Source organism: Triturus cristatus, chromosome 7, assembly GCF_964204655.1.
Source record: "Triturus cristatus chromosome 7, aTriCri1.1, whole genome shotgun sequence".
Taxonomy (NCBI): Eukaryota; Metazoa; Chordata; class Amphibia; order Caudata; family Salamandridae; genus Triturus; species Triturus cristatus.
Genome location: NC_140590.1, coordinates 567,547,045 through 567,571,367, shown reverse-complemented (window position 1 = coordinate 567,571,367; position 24,323 = coordinate 567,547,045). Strand labels below are relative to the sequence as shown.

The window sequence follows — 24,323 nt, the reverse complement described above, 5'->3', positions numbered from 1 at the left end:
CTAGAGGGCGGTATTAGTAGGGAGCTTAAGTATTTGTAAATAGCCGATATCCACCCCATGGTCATGTGTTTGTAGAGAGGAGCTGCTGTCCCTGTGTGAGTGGTCATGTAGTTGATTCTTTAATATGTGGGTGTAAAATCCATTGTTGATCTGTTGGTATTGGAATCGCTCTTGTTCAGTGTGGTCATTTACAGTCTCTGAATGTTCTGATCTCCTCATTTACGAATATTTCTGCCATCATTCGGCTATCTCCCCTTCAGTGTGGGTGGGAGTTGAGTACCAATGCTGGTGTGAAATCTGGGTTGACTGGAAAATGGGTTACGGGAGAGGGCAACGTTGTATTTGCATGTTTAGGGGGGCACTCACATCCCACACCTCCAAGAATTTTCTGGTAATCTGGCTGCAGCATGTGTCTTGTATATTGTGTTACCGGGCTATCATGTCCCATAGGGATCTTCCAATGAAGGCCCTGTCCATATGAAGTCAGTTTTTACAGGACTCTGTTTAGAACCAGGATCCTGTAATTCTTAATTGTGTTGCTGTACAGTGGTTATGGATATGTAAGAAATTCAGGCCTCTTTTTTTCTTTGGTAGTCTTGGGCTTTTTCTCTGCCAGAGAAATTTGTTTAGAGATCTTTCTAGGTCACCCAACATAGATTGCGGCATACGCAATGGGAGTGCCTGGAAGACACATTACAACTCAGTGAGTAGATTAATTTTGATTACAGCAATTATGCCCAGCCATAACTCATATTGCTTAGCCCATTTGTCTAAGTCTATTTTACTATCTCTCCATAGTTAGGAAACATTGGCTGAGTACATCCCGAAAGGAAGTGGGCGAGACTTACACCCAAGTATCAATTTGCTCTAGTGGCGATTTTAAAAGCTATGTGCTCTGTACGGTGCTGAGTGTCCTCCTCTGAAAGACCTAAAGAAGGAGTTCAGATTTTGTATTATTGACTTTATAGCCTGATGCTTCTCCATATTCGCCAAGAAGATGCATCAGTGGGGTACCGATTTTTTTTTGGGGGGGGGAGGGGGGCGCAGCACAGAACTAACTACATAATCCGCAAATAGTGATATTGTACAGTCTCTCCCTCCAGAGGGCCTACCTCGTATATTCAAATCTTGACGTACTATCGTAGCTAATGGTTTTATGACCAGTACATAAAGTAGAGGGGCAAGAGTCATCCCGGTTTTGTACCTTTTTTTAAATGTAAAGAGTCAGAAAATGGCCCATTAGTTATTACTCTAGCTTTAGGCGCTTGACATGCAGCCATATTCGTATATATAAATGTCTTCACGAAACCAAACCGCTGTAGTGAAACCGTAATGTATTGCCAGTCTACCCTGTCAAATACTTTTTCTGCATCCAATGTCAGTAAGGTACCATTTTGCTCTTTTCACTTAGTTTGTTCGACAAGGTGGGCTATATAGCGTATATAATTGAAAGTTTGTCTTTGGTTGCAAATCCTAATTGATATTCTTGAATCATCTGGGAAAGAATGGGGGGTCAGTTGCATTGCTAAAATCATATAAATCTTAATGTCTAGGTTCAGTATTGTTATCACTCTGTGTGCCAAGTATTCCTAAACAAGATTCTTGCTTGATTTTAGGATTACAACAATGGTGGCATCTTCCATTGAGTGTGTGATCCTATCAGCAGTGCAGAATATTTTGAATATATCATTTAATATCGGTGTAAGCTTACCTGTGTATAGTTTATAGAATTTCCCACCAAACCCATGTGGCATGGGAGTTGTGTGATTTGAGGGTTTTAATTACTGCTCCTATTTCCACTTCATCAATGGGGTCCTCCAGATTTTGAAGTTGGGAATCTGTTCCACTGGGAATTGTAGGTTTTATAGGTAATATTGTATTTCATTGGGTGCAACCTCTTCTCGGGTATATATTTGGGTATGGTAGTGTTTAAATAGGTTGGCTTTTTGTTTTCGGTAATAGGTAATATGGCCCGGCGGCAAACGAAGGGCTAATGTGCTGCCTTTCTTTTGTCCGGCTTTCAGTTTACTCACTAGTATGGGATGTTTGTTGTTACCTACATCATAAACCCTACTACTAAGCGTGAACACTTGTTCTGCCTTATTGATCTGGAGGGTTTGAAGTTGATCTTTAATATTTGAGTGTTCTCACGTCTGTCCAGGACCCAGATTTCTTGTGCTCATCTTCAGCTTTTTGCAGTTCTTTTTGTAACCTATCGTGCATTAGTTTTTTCCTGTTCCGCAAAGGAGGCCATAGCAATTAACATCCCTCTAAATATGGTCTTTAAGGCATCCCAATAGATGCTCAGGGAGGTGTCTGCCATTTATTTGTTGGCGGTATAGCAATCCTGTAATAGAAATGACATTTACTGAGTCTCCATCTTCTATCTGAATGTTGTTGAAGAAACAGTTGCACTGCTAACCAAATATGGGCATGGTTGGAGATTGCTTTGGCGTTGATTCCTGTGTCCTGAGGCCATTGCTGGGCCTGAAACAAAGATCATACCAATTCATAAGTTGGATTTATGTGTGTTTGGGTAGAATGCATAGCCCTTATCATGTGTATGAATTGCTCTCCAGGCATCAATTAGCCCCAATTCATTAAGTCTATCTTGTATGTCTTCTGCCATTTCTCTAGTAGCAGCCCAGTTAGATATTGATCTATCCAGTGTGGCTTGTTGAACTGCGTTGAAATCTCCAGTCAGTATTGTCAGCCCTTTTTGGAATGCCACTAGAGATCTAAGGACCTTTTCCAGAAATCTGTCTTGGGCCTGATTTGAGGTGTATAGTGAGTCATTTGTAATCTTTTCTCCCAGGAGGTTTACTGTAACCCATCTTTGTCTCTGATGACATCTGGGCAGAATTTTGAATGTTGTTGCTAATTGTCTCACATCCCAATCTTTATATTGTGAGCATTAGATTGGTATTGACACGTGTAGTATTTGGGTTCGAAGCAGGAAGAGTCACCTGATTTTAGGTGGGTTTCTGAATTGTGACGATCTCTGCTTTATGAGCTGTAAGGAAGGCGTGGATTCTTTTCCTTTTTGATGGGGATTTAAACGGAAAATTCAAAGAGGACCTTAAATTTTGTTTGAGTAAATCAGTCGTTATCACGAGGAGAAGAGCGGTATATGTTGTGTATAGCTAAGTGTCATTTGTGTAAGTAACTGTTCGCCCCTACCCACGCTCCCCTCCCTGCCACACTTCTATGTGAAATTGAGAATGCAATCTATCGATGCTCTTTGTGTCATGGAGGGTAGTAAGCATTACTGGGTTCCCGAACCACATACTAAACAGTGTTGTTAACAAATAACAATAAAGAGAAAGCATGAACCCTCAATGGGTTCCTTATAGCTGGCACCAGTAGTTACAGCAATAGTCCCCTTTTGGCGATAGTTGCCTTTTAATATGTTACATATGAAGCAAGACATTACGGTCAAGATCCTAATCTGTCTATTATATGTCCCGATGATGTCTGCTAGTCCTTCAGCAATGCACTGTCCTGTGATGCCAAACTATTTCAAGTTTTCCGTCTGTCCTGTCGAAGCAGATCTGATCTGATTCCATGTTGTGGGCAAGTTGATCACTCCCTGATCACCTTTTCTGTGCCTGAGTCTTGTCTGGTTCCTGGGGTTTGAGATTTGTTGTCAAGACCCAAAAGATTAACCCCTACTTGCACTGCTTGTGCATGGCAAGGCTTCCCCACCATAGTGAAAGCCAGTTTCCATGGAAAGGTCCATCAATATCTGGTTTTGGCGTTGTTTAGAACTTCCGTCAAAGTTTTCAGCCTTTGTTGTTTTGCAAGAGAGATTTGTGACGCATCCAGACGTATTCTAGGGGTATCCCCTTTTTAGTAAATGAAAGACCGATTTGCCATCCTCCCAAAGAATTGACTCTTTTTGAAAGGAGTGTTTAACCACAATCCCTCTCAGTCTCACCTTTGCTAGCTTGAGTCTGGGACCCCTGTGAAGACTCTCGATCCTGCGTGTCTCCCCTTCTTTTACCTGCAGTATCTCGGCGAACAGTGCTTGAATATTGGCTGTTATGTCTGCTCCTTCTGCATCCTCCGAAATGTTCCAACCCCATATATTGTCACTGTGGGTTCATACTCGAAGTCTTCACCTTTCAGTTGTACGGCGTTGACCTGATTTTACAAGTTTTGGATCTTGTCAGTGAGATCTGACTTTCCTTACAATAGCTCTTTGTCATCTCTCTCAATGTCCAGTATTCTGTCACTGATTTGGTCCGTGTCTTTGTAAATGGTTGAAATAGGCTCCTTGAAATTTTTTGTAACCAATTGTAGTTTGGTTTTCAGGTCAAACTTTCATTCACTACTTAACGCAGTACTTCAAATCGTTTTTCATGAGGACATTGTCATTTAGTTTTAACCCATTGTCTCTTGGATGGGAATTTGTGCTTAAGTTGACGCTATATCATTCTAATAACCGGTGTTTCCCAAAAAGGAGCCCAGACTTTGCCCTCGCCATGCTAGATTAACACGCCATTCAAGTGATGTTTCTCACAGGAACTGAGGTGTGTCTCTAAGTGTAGTGTTGGGCACTGTTCTTAATAAAGGCTCAGGGAGTACGCACTGGTGGCACCTTCTAGGTCTAAGCATGTTCAGGGGTTATCCCTAAAGAGGTTACACAGAGGCGAGGCCACCGTGTAGTCCTGACTAGGTTACGCAGAGTGCCATTACTTGTTCTCCGGGTTGTTTTGCAGCACTCCCCACTTGTAAAGTTTTTCTGTAGAGGACAAGTCTAGTCCGTGTTCTCGCACTGTATGAAGGAAGTGGACCTTTCATTAGTGCATATACATGGTCCGATATCTTACTGCGTTCCTAGGGATTAGAGGAGGCTAGGATTTCGATCTCAATTTAGACATCACAGAATGACACTTAATATCTGTAGGACCTCACAACCCACCCTACGGGCTCGCCGCACCAGTCACCCCAGCGCGAGGGCCCAGGCGCAGTGCAGGATAAAGCATTAGTGTGAAGGAGAGTTGGCAGTTGGGGAGTTGACAGACAGCTGTCTCCTAGTTTCAGTCAGCCAGTCATTATCATCCAATGGAAACCCCGGTGTTGCTCTTCGGACCTGGAGAGTTGACAGACAGGGGTTATATAAGCGCTCCTCAACTCTGTATGGTTGTTATGGGGTCCTTAGCCCTGCAGCCATCGCTCCACGATCCTGGCCTTTAAAGATGTGGTGCCACTATCTTAGGGTGTGCGACTCTCTAGTTAGACTCTGCGAAACATCTCTCACCTGGGCCGCTGCCTGTTACAATGATGGAGTGAAGGCGAGTGTCTCAAGCAGCAAAGGCATTGAAGAGGGTGATTATTAGTATCTCCTTTCTCCTCTTAGAGGTCTTTCTCATCAGGTGGATTCTTAAAAGCTAAAACCCACCATCTTGGCCTGCAAACCACGCTCCAAACACGTTGTTTTTAATGATTTTCATTATAATTATCCAGTATTGGATCTTTCATAGATTCACATACTTGAATCATCCCGCCGTTGAGGTGGGAGTCTCATGATAAAAAATAATACATACCATAATATGGTATAATGGACTCCACAGTCACTGCAGTAACCCATCCCTGTCTTTTTGTAAAAAGAGCCAAATTTGAAACACAGTCAATCAGGGTCTAGCATCCTCTAGAACACTCCACAGAGAGGCAAGTCCCTCAGATTTTCATATCGCACGTCGTTGTGACAGGGAGTCTCCCTGAGCTCTACTGAGTTTTCTTTCATCTGTTGGATTTCGTGAGTACAGAATGTCTGATACTTCTAAAAAAGAATTATTCAGGCCTTGTGGGTCATGTGGAAAGAATAGGCTACATTTTGAAGATCTCCCACAAGGATTGTATTTATTGCCTTTACCCTGCACATAAAGTTAAAGACTGTAGGATCTGCAGGACTTTTCCTTCCAAGACCGTAAAACCCAGGGAAGGCAGATTACTTATTTGGCTATGAAGGCTAAAGTCAAAGACCTCTGTGGTGTCTGATGATGAAGGCAGTGGTAGTTCCCAGGCGTCAGTCCATCTGGCAAATAGGGACCGGTCTGAGAAACCCCCTGAAGGACACAAAAAATCTTCACAAACGTCCCTCCATTAATCTCTACTTACTACCTCTAAAAAATGGGAAGCTGCTGTTCCCTTCTGAGGAGAAATCTGTGGGAAAAACTGCCTCAAAAACGACCACTAAAACTACCTTCAAACAGCCTAAGACTCAGTCAGAGTCTGCCCAGACCACTTCGTCGTCAAAAAAGGCTTAGTCTGCGATAAAACCACTTCTGGAGTTGGCACTTCAACATACCTCATCAGCGCTTACATCGTCGACTGAACCATCTTCGAAGTCTGTCCCTTCACCGGCGATAACCTCTTTGCCGCTGGCGCCTTCACAGTCATCGAGACCTCTGACGACAACAACCTCACCTCCGTCGACGTCTCTTCCGTCGTCGACAGTGCCCCCATCATCGACGCCACCTCCGTCGACTATGACCTCTTCGTCGACGATAGTTCTGCCGTCGACGGCCTCGATGTCGACTACACCGGCGTTGACAACTGTAATGTCACCATCGACAGTATCTGTTTCACCGCTGACGAACATCTCATCGACACCGCAAGGAAAAAGGCCTTCATTGCAATTTACACTAATATTATCATCGAGGTACTCGTCGTCAATCCCGTCGACTAGAGGGTTTTACCAGGACCCTTCTTATATCTCTCCTTTTTCCTTAGTCATTTTTTGGGGGAATCTGAGGATGATGGATTGTTCAGTCCGGCCCGCAGCCCCTCTCAACTCCACGTGAAGTTTCAATAAGAGGACGAGGAGAATACTATGGCACACACTACCATCAACCTATGGAAAGGCCACAAGTGTTGATGGCTCATTAAGAGCCCATGATTCAAATTCCTGTGGCATTAGTACAGGAATTAACAGCTATGCTGCAGGATTTCCACACTTGTTTTCCCACTGCAGCACATTCTGTTGAAAGACAAGGCTCTTCTCCTGCTTTAGATTCAGCAGCACCTTCGGTGCCAGCGACGGATGTTCAGGATCCTTTGCCTGTACCACAAGATCAGAGGCTGCAGGATGATGATGACAATATTGTCGCTGAGGAAGGTGATCTTCTCAAAACACCTGCTACCATAGACGAGTGGGACGACTACTTAATTCCTACTCCTTCTCTGCCGGCTCCTCAAGCAGTTGATTCTCCTCCTTAGGATATTGGAGGCTTTCATGCCATTATGGAGAGAGTGGCAAATTTATTCCACCTTCCCATGTCTGTTAAGCAGTCTGACTGCTACTTGTATGATCTTAAGGACCAGCACAGAAAATCTGTCCACGCAATTCCCATCATCGATCATATCTGGGAAGAAGATGTTAAACTCATTAAGAACCCCTACTCAGTACCTCCAAATCGACAAATACAAAGCCCCCGACGATGCACCTGCAAGCCTATTAGGGCAACCTAAGCCAGAATCTGTAATTTCCCAGGCTGCGCAACGGAGATCTAGGAATCCTTCGGTCTGCATTACTGCGCCACCCGATAAAGATGGAAGGCGGTTAGATAACATTGGGAAAAGATTCACCACCATGGCAGGGGCTTCAGTGGGAGCAGCAAATTCCTTAGCCATTTTTGGGAGATACGACTGCCAAATGTGGTCAGATGTTGCTCCGTACCTCAAACTTTTGCCTGAGGATAAAGAGCAAGAGGCAAGGAAGATTCTGCTTGAAGGGGAAAGGGCAGCATCTGAAATTATTGACATGCCTATGGATTTGGCCTCCTTGGGCTTTCGTCAACTAGCTGGAGCAGCAGTTCTCCGCTGCCAAGGATGGCTCAAGTCTACCACCTTTTGTCCTGAGGTGCAAAGTAAAATCTTGGCCATGCCATTCGATGGGGGCACACTGTTTGGCAAGCACATTGACGACGCCTTACAAGAAAATAAGAAGGCCAAACACATGGCTAAAGCTTTAGGGACGTTCCAGTATAGAAATACACCTTTTTGAGAGTCCCATGGCAGAGTGTCATACTCTTTTTGAGGGAGCTACCAGAAATTCCAGCCGCAGTCTTACCAACATACATATAGTTATCAACCACAATAGTCGTATAGAGCACCCCCTGCTGCTGCTTACTCCAGACATCAAAACATAAGGAAGCAGCCCCCTCAGGCCAGAGACAATGCTAGAAAGCAGTGAAACCTCCCCAGCATCTGCAACAATTCAGCAACACTTTAACCTCAATGCGTAAATATTTCTTTACATTTCGACCAATGGAGAAAAATCACTTCGGACAAATGGGTCCTAGACATAGTAAAGTATGGTCATAACCTGGAATTCATAAAGATCCCACCCCCTCATCCGCCTTCGAAGAAACTCCCACCTCATCTCAAACTTCTCAGAAAAGATGCCATGGTTATGCTCCGGAAAGGAGCCATAGAAAGAGTGCCTCACTCTCAGGTGGGGAAAGGTTTTTATTCCAGTTTCTTTCTGATAAATAAAAAGTCAGGAGAGTGGAGGACAATTCTAGACCTAAGAGAATTAAACCAATATCTACAGAAAAAGTCCTTCCGTATGATAACTCTCCAGGAGATACTACAGTTCCTCAATCATGCGGATTTCAAGATGACACTAGATCTGCAGGATGCATACTTCCACTTTCCTATTCATCCCAAACATCGAAAGTTTCACTGTAGCAGGTGCTCATTTTCAGTTCAGAGTTCTCCCTTTTGGTCTGTGGTCTGCACCAAGAATGTTTACCAATTGGCTGGCTCCAGTTGCTGCTCATCTCAGGCTGCAGGGCCTGCAGCTGTTCCCTTACCTAGACGACTGGTTAGTGAAGGCATCGTCTTTTTGTCAAGCTTCAAGAGCAACTTCAATTTGCCTTCAAATGTTTTGTTCCCTGGGGCTAACTCTCAATCTTCAGAAATCAGTTCTGCATCCATCTCAGAAGATGCTTTTTCTTGGCGCAGTCTTAGACACTTAGGCATTCTTATCCACAGAAAGGCAAACGTATCTCATTTCTCTGGCAACAAAGTTAAGAGGAAGAAAGTTCGCTTTTGTGAGAATGATAAAATCTCTACTGGGCATGATGTCCTCTGCAATTGTAATGGTGCCTTGCTCTTGTCTCAGAATGAGACCAATAGTAGAGGAACTTGACAAGCAATGGCTTCAGGTGACCGGATCTTTCGACGACCTGGTACAAATAACTCCAGCCATGCAGTCAGCTCTACTTTGGTGGCAGCGCTCCAGCAATCTCTCAAAAAGGCTAACTTTCCTTTCTCGGACACCGGATTTCATCCTCACTACAGAGGCTTCTCTAGAAGGATGGGGTGCTCATCTTCAAGACTTCCAGATAAGGGGCAAGTGGTCCAAAGCACTTTTTAAAAATGCACATCAATTTTCTGGAGCTTCGAGCCATTTCTCTTGCCTTGCAAGCTTTCCTCCCAAGGATTCTAGGATCCTCGGTTCTGATGAGGACAGACAATCCCACATGCATGAATTACCTGAGCAAACAAGGAGGAACAAGCGCCCTCATCCTGTTGTAGGAAGCACAGGAAATATGGAAGTGGCTTCTCTCTCACCACATATCTATCAAAGTGAAACACCTACCAGGAGTTAAGAGCAGACTGGCGGATACCTTGAGCATAACTTCCAACTCTTGCCACGAATGGGAGCTGGATCAGAAAGTTCTTGAGTCCATTTTCCAGATGTGGGGCAAGCCCAACTTGGATCTTTTCGCTTTCGAGAAGAATCCGAAAGGTTAATTCTTTGCCTGCTGGGAGCAAGAAAACGGTTAATGGGGAAAAGCCTTTCTGATAAGGTGGACAGGGATCTTAGCCTATGCATTTTCCCCTTTCCGTTAATTCCAAGACTTCTTATGAAGTTAAAAACAGACTCATGCCTAATGATTCTTATTGCTCCACGTTGGCCATGTCACAGAGCTTCTCCTGCTCTCCGAATGCAGACCTTATCGCCTTCCTGTATCACCAACACTGTTAACGTTGAGCAGGGGCCAGGTTCTCCACCCACATCTGGCCCCGCTGCAGCTACATGCGTGGTTACTGAACTCGCTGAGTTTATGGAGTTAGATCTGCCACAAGACTGTAGAGACATACTTGTTAAAGCAAGGTCAATGTCCACGATTAAGACTTACACTCTCAAATGGAAACGTTTCTGTTCTGTGGAGCACAATGGAAACGTTTCTGTTCTGTGGAGCGCTTTAAGGACTCACGGGCTATGGCTAAGTCTTTGGGTCTTTCCGCTAAGAGCCCTGCCACGCCTGGGTTTCGTTCCTTTCGTGGCCAGGGTAAGGGCGCCCAGTCGCGGTCCTCCGCAAAGCCCGTGCAGAACCTGCCTCAGCGTGGCCGCGGACGGGGCTTCCGCAGGGGCGGGTCTGGTAGCCAGCGGGCGGGGCAGTCCACCTTCGCACCCGCTGCTTCCACATCCAAGCCTTCCTAATCCGAGCTTCAGGGGGCACCCCACGCCCAGTGGTGGAGGCTGGGTCCATCACCACCTCCACCACTGGCGCGGTATCACTTCAGACATGTGGGTGCTGCAGCTAATCTGCCAAGGTTACTCGCTCCCTTTTCTGTCCTCCCCTCCAGCCATGCCACCTCGGTACCACTGTATGTCGGGGGATCATTTGGCTCTTCTCCATCAGGAAGTCACGGCCCTCCTGGCCAAGGGGGCCATCGCATACGTTCCCGATCAGGAAGTAGGGAGTGGTTGCTATTCCCACTACTTTCTGGTCCCCAAGAAGGACAAGGGGGGGCCTGCACCCCATCTTGGACCTCCGGGACGTCAGTCGCTTCCTCCAGAAGGAGAAGTTAAAGATGCTGACTCTGGCTCAGGTCCTGTCTGCCCTGGACCCTGGAGACTGGATGGTAGAGTTGGACTTGCAGGATGCTTATTTTCACATTCCCGTCCTGCCGGCCAACCGGCGTTACCTGCGCTTCACGGTAGGCCAGGAGCATTTTCAGTTTGCTGTGCTCCTCTTCGACCTTACCAGTGCCCCTCGGGTGTTCACGAAAGTGATGGCGGTGGTCGCAGCTCATCTGTGCAGGTCAGGAGTGTCAGTCTTCCCCCTACCTCGACGACTGGCTGTTGAAGGCGGTTTTGCCCCAGGCAGTTGTCTCCCACCTCCAGACTACGGCCGACCTCCTGCATCTGCTGGGGTTCTCCATCAATGTGCCGAAGTCACACTGAGTCTCTCTCAGAAGCTCCCTTTCATTGGAGCGGTTCTGGATTCGACACTGTTTCGGGTTTATCCTCCCGAACAGCGAGTCCGGGATATTCAGGCTCTGGTTCCGCTCTTTCAGCCTCAATCCCGGATTTCAGTCAGGATGACCCTCCGGCTTCTGGGCCTGATGGCCTCCTGCATCCTGCTGGTGCCGCATGCCAGATGGCATATGCGGGCTCTGTAGTGGGACCTGAAGTTCCAGTGGGCGCAGCATCAGGGCAACCTGTCCGATCATGTCCAGATCTCGGAGGGCACTGCACAGCAATTGCAGTGGTGGCTCACGAATCGCGATTGGGTCAATGACAGATCCCTCCCCTTTCCCCAACTGCTGCACACAGTAGTGACTGATGCGTCCCTCCTGGGATGGGGTGACCACATGGGAGAAGCGGAGACCGTAGGCCTCTGGTCTCCGGCGGAGTCCCGGCTCCATATCAACCTTCTGGAGCTGCGGGCGATCTGGCTTACACTGAAGGCATTCCTTCCCTCTGTCCGGGGAAGTGTAGTGCAGGTGTTCACAGACAACACCACCGCCATGTGGTATTGCAACAAACAGGGCAGGGTGGGGTCGTGGACCTTATGTTAGGAGGCTCTGCGCCTCTGGACGTTGCTGGGACATCAAGGCATTATCTTGGGGGTTCAACACCTGGCAGGTTCTCTGAACGCCAGTGCGGACGAACTCAGACGCCGGTGCATGGTGGATCACGAGTGGCATCGGAACTTGGACGTGGCGCAAGGTCTCTTTCTGCGATGGGGAGAGCCTTGGTTAGATCTATTCGCCACCGAAGAGAACGCGCAATGTCATCAGTTCTGCGCGTTGGAATTTCCAAGGCGGCAATCGCTCGGAGACGCTTTTCGTCTCGAGTGGAGCTGCGGTCTGTTGTACGCCTTTCCGCCTATACCACGTCTGCCCAGAGTGCTGAAGAAGATCAGGCGCGACCGGGCCCAAGTTATTCTTGTGGCTCCGGACTGGGCTCGAAGAGTATGGTATCCTGAGCTTCTCAGTATGAGCATCGATTCCCCGATCCGTCTGCCTCTTCGGGAGGATCTTCTGTCGCAGCAGCAGGGGACGGTCCTCCACCCGAACCTGTCCAGCCTCCACCTCCATGCTTTGAAATTGAACGGCGACAATTGACACCTTTCGATCTTCCTCCCGAAGTCTGTGATGTCGTTCTGGCAGCCAGGCGTCCCTCCACTAAAATGGTGTACACCTGTAGGTGGAACAGATTTGTGGCATGGTGCACAGCTAAGACTGTGGATCCCCTTTCTGCCCCTCTTTCTGAGGTTCTTCTGTTCCTTCTCTCTTTGGCCCAGCAGGTCTCTGCTCTGGGCACTGTTGATGGTTATCTTTCGGCCATCTCTGTCTTTCTACGGCTTCCAGATCAGCCTTCTCTTTTTAAGTCCCCGGTTGTTAACCGTTTTCTTAAGGGCATTACGCATATGTTGCCACCTGTGCCCTTCATAATGCCTCTGTGAGTTGAATCTTGTCTTCACTTTTCTGATGTGCGCTCCCTTTGAGCCCCTTCATAACTGTCCCTTACATCTTCTTACTCTCAAGACGGCTTTCCTGGTAGCTATCACCTCTACCAGGAGAGTGAGTGAGCTCCAGGCTCTTTCTTCCAAACCTTCTTTCCTTTCTGTTCATCCGGACAAGGTGGTTCTGAGGACACGTCCTTTCTTGCCAAAGGTTGTCACGCCTTTCCACATCGGGCAGACCATCACTTTGCCCACCTTTTTTCCGCCTCCACATCCTTCAAGGGAAGAGGAGCGGCTCAACTGTCTGGACCCAAAACGCGCGCTCGCATTCTATCTGCAGCGTACACAGCAGTTCCGGTTGGATGATCAGCTCTTTTTTGGCTACGTGGGCGCCAAAAGCGGTCCGGCGGTGCTCAAACGGACCATCTCCCGGTGGGTCGTTCTGTACATCAAAGCATGTTACTCCTTGGCCAAGAAGGAGCCTCCTGTGGGACTGCGTGCCTACTCGACAAGGGCAACTGCAGCCACTACTGCCTTGGGACGCCGCGTCCCCTTGCAGGATGTTTGTCAGGTAGCTACGTGGGCCTCGCTGCACACGTTTACCAAGCACTACTGCCTTGACAGTCTGGTCCGGAGAGACGGTTTCTTTGGCCGTTCTGTGCTCCGTGACTTTCTGAAGTGATCTGGTTCGCAGACCCACCACCGGGGTTGATATTGCTGGGGTATCTATTCTAAGATAAGGAATCTTATCACTAACGTGTCTCTTTCAGATGCACAAGTTACTACTTGTGTAACGATATATCTGTAAGAGACATTAGTTAGTGATAGATTCCTTACCGCCCCACCCATCCTCCCCGTTCTGCGAACTGATTACTAGGGTTAAGGTCATCCCCTTTTAGTTTTATGCACCAAAGGTCAGTTTCTCACATGACTCTGCGCGGAAAGTTGTGTACAGAACTGACGTAAGCGCGCATGGGTGGCGCCTAAGTAGCCTCCGTGACATCATCCCGGCGTGCACGACGCCAGTGACGGGCGCGGAGCCGCACTGCGCCACCTACTGCCGCGCAGGGGTACTGCTAAGCAGAAAACTTTCCGGATCCAGACTGACGCCTTTGGGTATATTCTAAGGTAAGGAATCTATCACTAACTAATGTCTCTTACAGATATATCGTTGCACAAGTAGTAACTTGTGCTTCAAGTTGATTGGTAAAACAATTTAGGAAAGGACGTTTCAGAGTATACCCTCCTGTAAGAGCTCCTCCTCTGGAATGGAGACTTAATCTGGTTATGGCACAACTTATGAAACATCTCTTCGAGCTGATTCACAGAGCTGAACTTAAATACATTTCCTGGAAAGTTGTTTTATTGTTAGCTCTTACTTCTCCCAGGAGAGTCAGCGAAATTCAAGCCTTTACAATTAAAGAACCTTATCTTCAATTTTCTAATGACTATGTTCTCCTTAGAACAAATCCTGTTTTTATTCCAAAAGTTCCATCAACTTTCCATCTTAATGAGCCGGTTATTCTACGGACATTCTTTCCTATCCTAACTCCCCGGCTGAAAAGGCACTTCATACATTGGATATAAAGAGATGCCTCAAATTTTATTTTACTCGTACTAAGAGCTTCCGGATATCTGATCAATTGTTTGTGCCCTATGGTGTGAAAAAGCCAGGTACGGAGGTGACTAAATCAGTGATTGCAAGGTGGATCACAGCTGCTATTCATTTTTGCCATACCAAAGCAGGCAGTTCGCTTTCTGTCAATTCTAAGGCTCATTCCACAAGAGCTGTGTCATCCTTAGCAGCGATTTTTGCTGGTGTGCCATTGGTTAAAATTTGCTGTGCTGCAGCATGGAAGAATGTGCATACATTTACACGGCATTACTGCTTGGATTTGGCTACGGAGGCAGAAGCAGCTGTAGGACAAGCAGTTTTACGTAATCTTTTCCAATAAGGTAAGCCTCTGTTTTCGCGGTGATTATTTATTGAATGCTAAAATCAGTGTATTTGTTTCACATGTTATTGCTGGTTAATGTTCTCTTTATGCATAACTGTTTCTTTTCATATTACATTGCATATGTCATAGATATGTACATGTATTTCTATTTATGATGTATCTGTTTGCCATTCATATGATACCCACCATCCTATAAAATTAAATAGTTTAACTGTTAGCTATCCTGATTCAAGCATGTGAATCTATTAAAGATTCAATACTGGATAAGAAAACAAATTACTTACCTGTAACTTCAGTTATCCAGTGTTGGTATCTTTCATAGATTAACATGCGACTCACCCTCCTCCCCGGACAGGCTTCCTTTATTACGGATATATTACTCTTGTCACTTGTGCTAGGAAATCTGAGGAACTTGCCTCTCTGTAGAGTGTTCTAGAGGGTGCTAGAGCCTGATTGGCTATGTTTCAACTTTGGTTCTTTTTACAAAAAGACAGGGATGGGTTACTGCAGTGACTGTGCAGTCCATTATACCGTATTATGATATGTATTACTTCTAATATATATATATTTCACCAATCCTGGTATCCATAAAGAACAGGCACTGACTCCGTGGGAATTTTATCAAAGAAAGATTTTTATTCCAGAAGGATGACCTAGACGCGTTTCGGCGGCGAACCGCCTTGCTCACTACATCAGGTATCTCTGATTTTACTTAGTGTATGTATGTGAAGCACATTCAGTAGGTTGTCACAGAAACGGTCTATGGCAATGGACATAGAAGAATTGACATGTTGAACCATGACAGTGCAAAATTTAAAATGAAAATCATTGCATCTCACTGTTTTTTAACACATTTAGTGCTCTCGGCACAACAGTTAATTCTGAAAACATAAATATACAAACTGTGACATAAAATAATTCCCATTCTATTAATACTAAAAAAACAGTGATTATACCAGCGTTGGTAACCGGTGTATCTGTGTCCCAAAAGATAAGGGGAAGAGAAGAGAAGAGTTATATCTGCAATATATATCACCCATCATGCTGATACCGAGAAATCACGCTCACCTTATCCTGTCAACTAATATAGGATGCGGTTATTATTAGAGATGTTTAAGGAGTAAATGCCTATGTGTACACCAATATTTGCATAGATATGGACAACTCTAAGTAAAGGGTGAGTTTGTTGATAAATGTAGGGTAGAAAAGGAACAGACGATATATAAAGCCCTAGTGGGCAATTACCCCAAAATATCTTTCTCAATTGTTGTTCATCTAAACGGAAGTTAGCGACCCGTGTAACTACTGGAGAACTTTTAACTTTAAGTAGTGAAAAATGTGCCAGCAGAAAAATGACAAAAAGAATAAAATATGAGAACCTAACGCTACGGAAAGGATTAAGGAACTGGACAAGCGGCTAGATGATCAAAGATGTACATTCAGTGCCTCGTCTGCATTCATCCCATTTGGGATTTTGGAATCTAGTAGAATTTTATATACCTAGATTCCAATCTCCTGAGTGATAGTTGTCTATTTCCTCCTCTAATGTACTTGGTGACACTATCAATTACAAAGAAGGAAAGTTCTTGAGCCTTAAAACCGTGGCATGTATTCATGTGTCGCGCTACTGGATAGGTGGGGTCATCATGAAAGATGGCCCTAAGATGTTGTAATATCCGTTCGTGTACGGGGTGTATAGTGCTTCCCACGTACTGTTTTGTACATGAGCATTGGAGAAAGTACACTGCGAAGTCTGTTTTACATGTGTAACTGCCTCAGATTTCAAATTGCGTCTGTCTAGGTATATATATATATCTCAAACTACCATTCCTTCGCGCTGTTTCCACACACAGGAAATACGGACAACTTCAATATACTGGATGCCAAATTTCAACGTTTTATTTCATATTGATGTGCAGTCGGTCATCATTTTGGGTAAATTAGTGAATAATTCCTCTGCTGCCATTTCTCTCTGCCGTAACGCCTCGTCCGACATTGCACTTGTGATATGTATAGATTTACTAACACACGTTGAAAGTAAATAGACTTTTGTAAGGCACACAAAATCAGTTCCTCCCCACCTGCAGTAAAAATGCTAAAACGTAATTAACTGCCCGACTTACTGCTCGTATCTCTGCGTTCTCGCCAGTCATCCGACCTACTGAGTTCGCTTCCGACACCGCATGCGTGGCAGAGAAACTGTTTGTCAGCTGTGCAGGGGGCTGGCCGTAAAAAAAGCTTCCTCTGAGCCAAAATTCTCGTAGCTTGCGAAGACAACCAGCCAACTTTCAGGGTGAGGGGTCCGTAGCGGGAATGCAAGCCACAGTTCCCAGGTAATCTCAAACTACCATTCCTTCGCTCTATCTATCTATCTATCTATCTATTACTGGATAACTGAAGTTACAGGTAAGTAACTCGTTTTGTTATTTTTTACACAAGCACTTGAATATATTAGCTATAGCAGACTCCTCTTTAAAATTGAAATCAGTGTTTCCAATGCATATGTTTTGAAACTATTTGGCATCAACTGTTTCATACATTGCAAAGGTGTTAAGTACTTGGTAGCCCTCTACACTAGAACATGGGTTTTATAAGTAGGTCAGTGCATTGTTACTAGCAAGTATGAATATAGATCATGGCCTATCTTTAGTAAACAAATTTGTGCTAGTGGTCTGCCCAGTGCCTGTCTGAAGTTCCCTTGTCTGATAATGGAGGAGGGTATATTTGGGTTAGTTTGGGTCGATACTGATGTCATATGCTCTGACTTTAGTGGATGAAGCTGTCATCCAGGTTATACAAATCATATATTTTTGAGCTTGGTAAAGCAGTGCAATTTCATAGATTACACAGCACCTAATCATGGACAAGAATCACAAAGGAAACTTACCCCTCATGTCAAACACACATCTTACAGACTCTGGTGCTAAAAACCTCAGGTTGCAGAGATTTTAAAAGCCCTGGCTTTAGAGCTGTCCATTGATGTCAGAGATTGTTAAGACTTAAACTTCAGACTGCAAAGTTAATGAACATTACTCAGATTTCACAATCTTTGGACCAGTGAGAGAACTTGTAAGGTAAGATCTCAGAATATTTCACCATCCAGTGATAAAGAGCTCATGGGCTCAAGCTTTGGGTAGCAAAGTTACATCCTAGTTACAACACAGACTGGTAGCAGCCTCTCAGGTTATGAACATCAGATGAGCTCAGAGCTGTTCCTCAGGTTAAAACCGATAGTCCCGGCTCAGTGTTCGAACAACAGTGCTACCACACGTTACACACACATATGTGATGTTCGGCCAGTAAAAGGTCCTCACTTTGCACAGATCTTACATCTTAAGTTGTTATACTGACAAACTGTCCATGAAGATCCCACAGACTCACACTTCAGACAACTAAGCTATTATGGTCAAACCCCCTCTTCATACTGGCCCAGGCATCTAACAGCAGAGCCAACCCTCAGGTTACAGAGCTCTTATAGGTTGATGCTTCCACCAGAAAAGCTGTCCAGATAATTACAGAGATTTTATAGGCCTAAACGTGACAGTAGAGCTATCCTTTACAAGGGTTATAATGTAGAATCAGGCATCTGATAGCAGTGATGTTCCTTAGGTTACACTGGATTTAAAGGATCATGTGACAGGATAGCCATTCTTCAAGTTCCAGGGATCCTTACAGGTCAGACATCTGGAAGAAAAATGTACCACTCAGTTTTACACATCTCCAACAGCTTCAGACCTCTTGACAGTAGAGCCAGCTCTCAAATTACAGAGCTCTTCTACACTCAAGTTTCTTATAGCAATGATGTAGATCAGTTTATACACATCTTGCAGGCTCTCAGTTGGAAAGCAAACATATTCCTCAATGTACCGAAGTCTTGATGTCTAAGGACTCAGACAGGAGAAATATCCATCTGGTGCCTAATCTAACTGGCCTCAAACAGCTAATGTATCCCTTTGGTTACACCTATCTTACAGCTCCTGGCCTCTGGCAACAAAACTATACTTCAACTACTTGGGGAAAACATGTAGTATATTGGCAGAAACAAATCCTGTATCAAGACTGGGTTGTGAAGCACTATTCTAAATGTCATATTTTTACACACAAAGAAACGGGTCACTGTAATGATATGCTTTGAAAATCATTTATAGGAGTATGATAGATTGGATTTAGGGCATTCAGCACGTTAAGCACATTTTAAGCTGCTATTGTTTTAATGAAAATAACACACTGGGTGTTACAGAGCAAGTCACAAATGTACTCCTGTTGACATTATGCATAAGTGTTGAGGAGTAAATGTTCAACTTTTCTGAAAATCTCAAAAAAATCCATTAAATCCATTAACAAGAAGCTTTTGTAACATATAAATAGAGGTGCTTTTACACATTTGCAATTGCCGACAAGTGGAAACTGCTTCATAAGTGATGTACAAGGAGGATCCTGAAATATTATGGTGCATGAAAGGGTATGGAGGGAAAAGGGCAGATGAGTAAGCAGGAGGGCAAGTGAGAGAGAATACAGTCACATTTACTGGTGTGATAATAGTACAATTACTTCTTGCAGTACCTCAGGGAATCAGTCTTGCACTGTTACTGATGGCACCAAGAATGACACTGAACAGTGCTGGGGGCCTATCCGCAGGATCGACGCCTACAGAATCTACCTGGTAAGTAACAGAGTGACATATATTTGTATACAACAATGCATTGTTCTTCAGCATGTTCCTGTATGGTTTACCTAGTCTTTTGATGTCCATTGTTTAGTGCCAGCCACAGATGTGCTCTCTGTGCATGCTCTTTGGCTTGACCCCTCAATCTTCCTATGCATGAACCACACCACCTTCCCCATCCACTCAGCTCTGTGAGCACTTTGCTTTCCAGACAACCATATATAACTCAAACGCTGAATGCTGATGTTGGAGTTATGCAATGAGGAATAATAGCAATAGTCCTCGACATGTGGATTCCAATATTCAGATTTGGATATTAAACAATTACATTGTTTAAAGGCATAGTTATTTAATGTGACTGCTTTAGTGTATTTGAATTCCTGTAAATTTTAGGATCAGCAAGTCTATAGCAGTTCTATAAGCCTATCCTCAACTGTATCACAATAGTTGGATAGTAATTGATGGGAAATTACAGTACCATCGGGACAAGGACCATATTCATGTGTTCATGTAGGATATTGGAATATAACTATCCTGATACAGAAATATTATCAATTAAAATTGCCATATTTCAGACACTTTACCCATCAGAGTGCTCTCAAGTGTCATGTGGTTAAAGAATGGATATCTCTTACAAAAACAAATCGCACCTGAATTCTGCTGAATTCTGCTTATCTTAAAGACAATCTTTTCAATATGACCTATGATTCTTCCAGCATTAAAAGTGTATTTCAGTAATGCTACTGTTGGGAGGGGGATGTCTCCTGCCTGGCATATAGGTGTGTTGCCCTGTCAGGCCTTGAAAAATCATAAAAAGGGTACTAGACATGCAGGTCTAGTGACTTAAATAATCTACTCAACCTATTTGTAATGCTCTTGACCAATAAACATGTTTCACATTATGTGATCCTGGGCATATGAGAGCACCTTTTAATGTGCAAGTTCAGCATGTCTACTGTATGAAAGACTCTTTTTTTTGTTTTTTTTTTGTTTGATTTAATAGAATAAACGTTCTTTCCATATATAATATATATCTAGCTACATATAGGATATTCATGACCCATGACTTGTCTCTTAGTTCATTATCAGTATGTTCTTCAGGGCGGGGGCAGGTATGTTTCTCAAATCGTGGTTAAAATCTATCATTTTTAATAAATGCATACCTAAAGCATGAGTTGGTAGCACATTGTCATTTGTAATCAGCAGATTTTACATTGAAATGGGCACAAACTTTACCAGTGACATGCTGCTTTACTGTTTGGAAATAGTTTTTTCAAATATGTATCATTTGTACATCACCAAGTAATGTGTCCTGGTTTGTTTCGCTCCTATTTTACTCTTTGTTTGCATCACACTTGTTATTTACAAATAAAATGTGCTTTTGTAATTCCAGATATATTTTGAAATATATGCTGTTCACTAGTTAAAGTGACCACCCTGTACCATGCCAAGCAACCCTTATGGTGTGGTTGTAAGTCAACCTTTTCGGACTAGCTGCTCTAGTGGTAGCGTAGGCTAAGCAGTCTTTGAGGCTAAGCTCGTTAAAGCGTGGTAAGCAAGCTGTTTTACCAAATGTAACCCCCCTTTATACCAATGAAAGGACACCACACAGATATATATTCAAATTATATATGTATTTATTACTCAAAGTATCCCCTAGACTCTTTATGAGCACAGGAGCACAAATCGTTAAACAAGAAAGTATTACAATATACAGAAGTTGCACTTTATATGGATAGGCCCTGGTGGCCGATCAAACTATATACTAAAATAGTGGAATAAGTACCACGAACAGGAAAGGGAAAAGGCCTAGGGCCTCTAGAATCGCTGGGCCTACAAGGAGCTAACTTCAGTTAGTGACCAGGAGGTCCACGGGTCGCGTGTGCAGTGAGGAAAGTTACACGCGGGCTCCCATAGGTTTTCAATGGGTGCGTAAAAGTTCAAAAGTTACTGCTAGAAGGGTCTTCTGAATGGACTACGAACTTAAGACTTAAAACACAGACACTAGAGATGTTTCTCTACACTTGGACACCGGAGTGCCAGCTTTACCTCACCCACAGGAAGTGGGTGCATAGGTCTCGAAGTGCGTCGGATTTCGTCTATCTGTTCAATGGAGCCTGATGACAAAGATGCTGCAGGCGGTCGGTCCAGAAGAGATGCGGTGGATCCAAGGGTGGATCTGAGCTGTAGAAGACCTGAAAGCAGAGGGGACAGTGTTCACAGTCACTAGCCAGTGACCGGCGTGGCACCAGGTAGGTACCAGGCGATGTCGGGTGCAAACAGGTGATGAGGTGTAGCTTGTCTCCGCAGCCACGTGGTCCCTGAAGGTCGACGACGTCCAGGAGTCGGTTCACGAGCTGTCCCACGCAGGCTCTCGCTGTCGGCGGTGTCGGCGACTCGAAGGAAGCAAACAAGCCTTGGCAAAAGCAGAAGTCGTGAAGAATGAAGAAAGCTGATTACTCTGACCAGCAAGGTCAGAGGGGCTGCTCCTTTGGAGGGAAGCAGGGGCCAGTCTGGAGCAACCAGACCAGCATCGTAATATTCAAAGTTCGTCGCCAAAATGGCCACTTGCCAACGGGCCAGGGACCGGGCAGGCGCATCGAGATGCAAAATGCAGAAGGGCCCCACGCAGATCGTGGAGATGCTGGAGGGCTCACCTTTGGTGCAGATGCTGCTCGGGTGTTGGGCTTCTCAGGACCCAAAGCCCAACTTGGAGGGAGCCTCTGTTCTCGTGCTTGCAGCTTGTCGTCGGTCTTTCAAGATGGCTGGCTCCACGTATCTCGGTGCCTCCACGGGTTCCTTCGTTTCAGGGACTGTGGATCGGGCTGTGAGAGGTCTGGAGGTCCAGGTCTTGTCGGGCTCTGGGCTTGGGCTCGGGCGGGAGGCGGCGGCAAAGCAGACGTCGAGGAGCTGGTTGGTACTTGCGTTAGCAAGATGGTCACTCCCTGACCATAGGGGAGATTTCCTTCTGTCCTCTGTGCAGCAGAGCGTCGAAGTTCCCGTCTTCTTCTTGTAGTTAAGTTGATTCCAGGATGTTTGAAGTCTTAGGACACAGCTCCTACCTTTAAGCGGATTCTAGGGGCCGGACTACCTGCTAGGTCCCTCCCTAAGGGTGGGACCAGGAAGGGGGGTGGTTACACCCCCAATCCTTTGTCCAGCTCGCCCCAGGTCCGGGGCTGGTGTGCCCCAGGACCGGTTTGAACTGGCATATGCACCGAGGCTCCTTGTGAGCCTCAGGCATGTCTGATTCCATTCAAGCCCTACCTGACCAATACACAAAATCCTGTCTGGGGTGGTGCTCGCACCTCCCCTGGCAGGAAACCCTTTGTCCACGTCTCCCAAGCTGGAAGGACTCCCAGCAGCAGGAGGGCAGACTTGTGTCTGTGGTGGCAGCATCCATTTTGTGGAGCTGAGGCTATGTCTGATTTTACCCGGGTTTCAGGTACTGTACATGTCGTGTCCCTCTAGAAGGGTGGGATGCTAACCCCGTCGCCAGAATTGGCGAGGGGTTAGTATTCCAATTCGTATGACCCCTTACTCAACATGTTTTGATAAAGCCAAACCAAAGATAGCATTTAACCGTGAGGTTCATAATGCACTTAAGAGTATATGGTATGACGATATCTGGAAACGGTAGAAGGAAGTTGTTCCGACCACTGCAGACAGGCTCAGCTCATGCCAGAGCACCATCTCACATGGAACCAAGCACTCTGCCTTCAGGATTGTCAAAGCCTGCCATAGGAGTGACTTATAGGTTAACATGTGTCCCATTTAAGGTTAGGTATAGGTATACTACACCTAACTAAGAGGTGGTTACACCAACTTACCCCAGCTGAGTGATCAGCCAGTTGTGTCAAATTTGTTAGGCCAGGCCAGGGGTGGCATAATACATGCTTCAGCCCCTGGTAGGCCTTAGATACACCAATGCCCTGGGTACCTAGTGTACACTGGTACAGGGGCTCACAGGGTGATCCAATTCCAATTGGTTATGCACCTATAGTGCATAGTGTCAATTTAGTAGAGAGAACAGCAGGCTGGGGGTCTGATTAGCAGGCCCACAGCCTCAATATCTCAAAAACCAGTGAAGCAAAAAGCAAAAATTTGGGGTGACCATAGGATAGCAGACCCTACTCTCCTACACAACCTCCCCCCAAACGCAGGGACATTAAACTAGCCTTGACCAGTCTCGTCTTCATGTCCTAAGTGGAAGTACCTGGAGAGACCATCTGCATTCCCATGGTCTGTACCTGGCCGGTGCTCCACTGTAAAGTCCATCCCCTGTAGGGAAATGGACCACCTAAGCAGTTTGGGGTTTTCACCCTTCATCTGATTTAGCCACAAGAGGGGCTTATGGTCTGTCTGAATCTTGAAGTAAGTGCGAAACAAGTATGGCCTTAGCTTCTTCAGGGCCCACACCACAGCAAAGGCCTCCCTCTCAATAGCTGACCAATTCTTCTCTCTGGGGGTCAACCTTCTGCTAATAAAAGCAATGGGTTAGTCTTGACCATCTACATTAAGTTGTGACAGCACAGCTCCCACACCCAACTCAGAAGCATCTGTTTGGACAATAAACTCTTTGGAGTAGTCAGGACTTTTCAGGATAGGTGCAGAGCACATGGCCTTCTTCAGGTCATCAAGTGCCTTTTGACAGCTTACTGTCCACTGAACCTTTTTGGGCATCTTCTTGGATGTCAGATCATTAAGAGGAGTCACAATGGACCCATAGTTCTTAACAAACTTCCTGTAGTACCCAGTCAAGCCCAAGAAAGCTCAAACTTGAGTCTGGGTGGTTGGAGGGGACCAGTCCTTGATGGATTGTATCTTACTCTCCAGTGGTTGAACTTGGCCTCCACCTACAAGGTGGCCCAAGTACACAACCTTACTCTGCCCTATCTGGCACTTAGTAGCCTTGATAGTGAGGCCTGCCTTTTGCAGAGCCTCAAGTACCTTCTTCAGGTGGATCAGGTGATCCTCCCAGGTGGA

General features: G+C 45.4%; 1 protein-coding gene across 3 annotated transcripts in view; it reads left to right on the top strand.

The window, feature by feature from the left end:
• SLC38A12 (solute carrier family 38 member 12) overlaps nt 1–24,323 on the top strand; it is a 593,784-nt gene that overhangs the window by 176,902 nt on the left and 392,559 nt on the right. For all 3 annotated transcript variants that reach the window (XM_085617088.1, XM_085617086.1, XM_085617087.1), the window contains exon 8: nt 19,235–19,337. In XM_085617088.1, coding sequence (XP_085473214.1) covers nt 19,235–19,337 — 103 coding nt within the window. The remainder of the gene's footprint in view (nt 1–19,234; nt 19,338–24,323) is intronic.